Source organism: Ranitomeya imitator, chromosome 1, assembly GCF_032444005.1.
Source record: "Ranitomeya imitator isolate aRanImi1 chromosome 1, aRanImi1.pri, whole genome shotgun sequence".
Taxonomy (NCBI): domain Eukaryota; kingdom Metazoa; phylum Chordata; class Amphibia; order Anura; family Dendrobatidae; genus Ranitomeya; species Ranitomeya imitator.
This window is the reverse complement of record NC_091282.1, coordinates 1,224,742,710-1,224,745,860: the sequence shown is the minus strand read 5'-3', so window position 1 is coordinate 1,224,745,860 and position 3,151 is coordinate 1,224,742,710. Positions and strand designations below refer to the sequence as shown.

Here is a 3,151-nt window from a genome sequence, read left to right as displayed (position 1 = left end):
TGATTTAAATAAAATAATCAAATATAAATTACAATGGTCCGTCATGAGCCACCATAGGGGCCCAGATGTATGATAGGACAGGGAACGGGCTGAACAGTCTCCAGCCAATCAGAAGGCGAGAGAGGGGGTATTAATATTATACAGGGAGAGCCAAGTTCCCCAGGACTGATGGTGTTAAAGGGTAAAACTTGAAGAAATCCACAAATCCGGTCCTAGGTTACTGGACTCAAATAGGACAATAGTGCATGAAGCATTGAGACAACGCAAATATAAAGGGTAACAGTAACACAGTTACTAGAAAGGACCACAGTAAGACGAGGGACAAATAGTATATACTGCGCCTTCATTTCCTTCCAATGAGTGGCTCAGGAAGACCTTTTTTTTCACCACCCAAACCTAAAATTATACATTCATTTCTGGAAGATGGTTGCAAGATTATTAATTCCCGAATAACAAAGATCTGAGATGCCCAACTGGCCTACAAAATTGGACTCTAAAGTGTCAGGCAAAGTCTAAGACATCTAACACACATATGGAGATGAAAAAGTCCATCACACAACTCTTGCTTGGTGTCTTCCTGGTTGGAGGACAAGTAGGGTTAGGCTTTTCCAAAGATGATGTTTCTGCACCAAGTGACTAGATCGTTGGGTCTCATTGTCCATGGTAGTTTTTTTTTTGCAAAGGACAGAAACATCCTGTAGTTGCCTGCAGACTCCTCCATACTTGGGGAAGAGGCAGAAGGCCGGATAACGCAAATTGGGTTTGCAACACTGAGACTGGCTATCAGCTCTCCTGACACAAGCATAACAGCTGCATAAAAATAAATGCTATCCCGCTCCTGTGGGCCAGTCCAAGCATTGCGTTGTCAACCCTGTCTGAGTCATATGGCTTTCTGACTCTTCCTTAATGGTCAAGAGGAGATAAAGTGGTGGTGATCTACTGATCCACATCCACCTCCTCCTCTCCTTCAATCTTGGTGGGGTCTATGGCTGGTGTTTCTTTGGGAAAAACTCCAAATTTTGACAGCTTGGCATTTTTTTGTTCCAGACTTTGCTTTCTCCACTTTATCCTTCGGTTCTGGAACCAGACCTTCACCTGTGAAGAAAGGAGAAGATATTGTTGAGATCTGGGATCTAAAGAAAATGTGAGACTCTTTAGTAACATCATAGTAATCCAAATTATGAGACCACCACATCAAAACCCTGTGATGGGCAGCCCATTCTCCAGACCTGAACCCCACTGAAAACCTCTAAGAGGTAAGAGATAGATGGATAGTCGCAAGCCATCAAACAAAGAAGAACTGCTGACATTTCTGCACCAGGAGCAGTGTGAAAGACTGGAGGAAAGCTGCCAAGAAGCATGAAAGCTGTGACTAAAAATCATGGATATTCCACAAAATATTGATGTCTGAACTCTTCCTGAGGTAAAACATTGGTATTGTTGTTTCTAAATGATTATGAACTTGTTTTCTTCGCATTATTTGAGGTCTAAAAGCACTGTGGTTTTAATTTTGACCATTTTTCTTTGTCAGAAAAAAGAAAAAAAAAACATTGCTTGGAACTTCCGAGACATGTTGTCAGAAGTTTATAGACTAAAAAGAACAATTTACATTTTACATTTTACTCAAAAATATACATATAATGAGAAAAATCAGACAAACTGAACATTTTGCAGTAGTCTCTTCATTCAGAGCTGTACATAGGAAAATTACAAAGCAAATGTGTTCTGCTAAAAAAAACAAAAACCACATTGTCAAACCAAAAGGGGCTCAAGTTAAGAACAACATTTAAAAAGTGCATGTACCGGCTCTTACCTGGGTTTCCGTGAGGCCAAGCGAGGCAGCCAGGTCCACTCGTTCTGTCCCCACCATGTACTGCTGCTTTAGGAAGTCTTGCTCCAGCCTTTCCAGCTGTTCTGGAGTGAAGACCGTCCTAATCCTTTTCAGCTTGTGGGATCCTGTTTTGCAGGGCAGAGATCCTATTGGACAGTTGGTGAAGGACGTATATCCTGGAAGAAGCAGAAGATGGCGATGTTAGCACAGGAAGGAAAGAAGGAACGAACCCAGGACTGGAGCGCAAAGAGCTACAACTTCTACAAGTGAGATCCAAGATTATTGTTCGGATGCGAGAAATACAAGTCTCAGCAATTCTTAACCTGAAGAAGAAAAGTCCACATCTCTCCTGATCTAACCAACTTTTTGTAAAGATTATTAGCACCTAAACTAATTAGATAGAATATAATAAGATGAGGAGTGTGGACTCACCTCTGTGGCTGCACAGGGGGTACGGACATCTGCACCCTCCACTGAGTGGTCCGTAATGCTGCTGAGGCTGAACATAGCCGGGGAAGGCTGCAGGTTGGCAGAGAAATACTGGAGGGTACGACATGGCCCTATAGGAGTAGCCATGGGGTGCAGGGGGCATCTGCCATCCAGGTTCCTCCACAATCACTCGGGGAGCCGGTCTGTCCTCCCTGGATAGTAGGGAATCAATATCAAAGGCTTTCTTGGGTGTTGTCTGGTCCTGAATGGCCGCTGGCAGAGCAGGAGCCTGAGCCAAGTGATGACCAAGTCCTGGGAAGATGGGAGTAGGCTGCATGATGGCAGGTAGAAGGCAAAGTATCCTCAGGTGGTGAAGAACCAGGAGCAGGTGATCTCTGCTGGAGAATGTAGGGTCCTGAGCTCTGAGCCCCCTTATATCCAGAGCTGCTCTGTGAAATGTAAATACACTATTAGCATGTGAATAGCCCAGAGCAGAGATCAGCACTGAGAGTGGAAGAGTGGGCTCGGCACACAGACCCCACACTGCCCCCGAGAGGAGAGGAAACGGCCATGGGGCAAAGCTTCCTACAACCCCCCCCAGCCGGCCCCAAAATCCAGGGGAAACAGGACACCTGTAATGACTCCATAATTATCTCTATATCCACGTGTCTATATACCGACCTGTGATCCACCCGTCCACGGGCGCAGGATTCTGGGATCTGCTCATCTATGTATACCGCTCATATTCAGCTGGTAATTATTAATGGATCTCATATCTCACTGATTATCGACTTATCTATGGATCCAACTCTACATCTCACATATCTGATATCAATGAATAATCGCAATCAAGTGATGTGAAAAGGAGATGAAAATATATTATATATCCGT

General features: G+C 44.1%; 1 protein-coding gene across 1 annotated transcript; it reads right to left on the bottom strand.

Annotated features, from left to right (window-relative positions):
- Positions 1-936: 936 nt before the first annotated feature.
- Positions 937-2,597, bottom strand: LOC138657266 (homeobox protein not2-like). Its single transcript, XM_069744944.1, has 3 exons — positions 2,264-2,597; positions 1,814-2,007; positions 937-1,095 (listed from the first exon to the last, which is right to left on the bottom strand). The coding sequence occupies exons 1-3, from the start codon at positions 2,595-2,597 to the stop codon at positions 937-939; spliced, it is 687 nt and encodes a 228-aa protein (XP_069601045.1).
- Positions 2,598-3,151: the final 554 nt, after the last annotated feature.

What these genes read in the sequence shown, in the direction of transcription:
- LOC138657266 (XM_069744944.1), bottom strand. Translation starts at nt 2,597, where the DNA reads ATGCAGCCTACTCCCATCTTCCCAGGACTTGGTCATCACTTGGCTCAG. An exon ending in CCCCCTGTGCAGCCACAGAG is followed by an intron (nt 2,008 to 2,263) that starts GTGAGTCCACAC and finishes TGCTTCTTCCAG; the next exon opens with GATATACGTCCTTCACCAAC. An exon ending in TTGGCCTCACGGAAACCCAG is followed by an intron (nt 1,096 to 1,813) that starts GTAAGAGCCGGT and finishes CTTTCTTCACAG; the next exon opens with GTGAAGGTCTGGTTCCAGAA.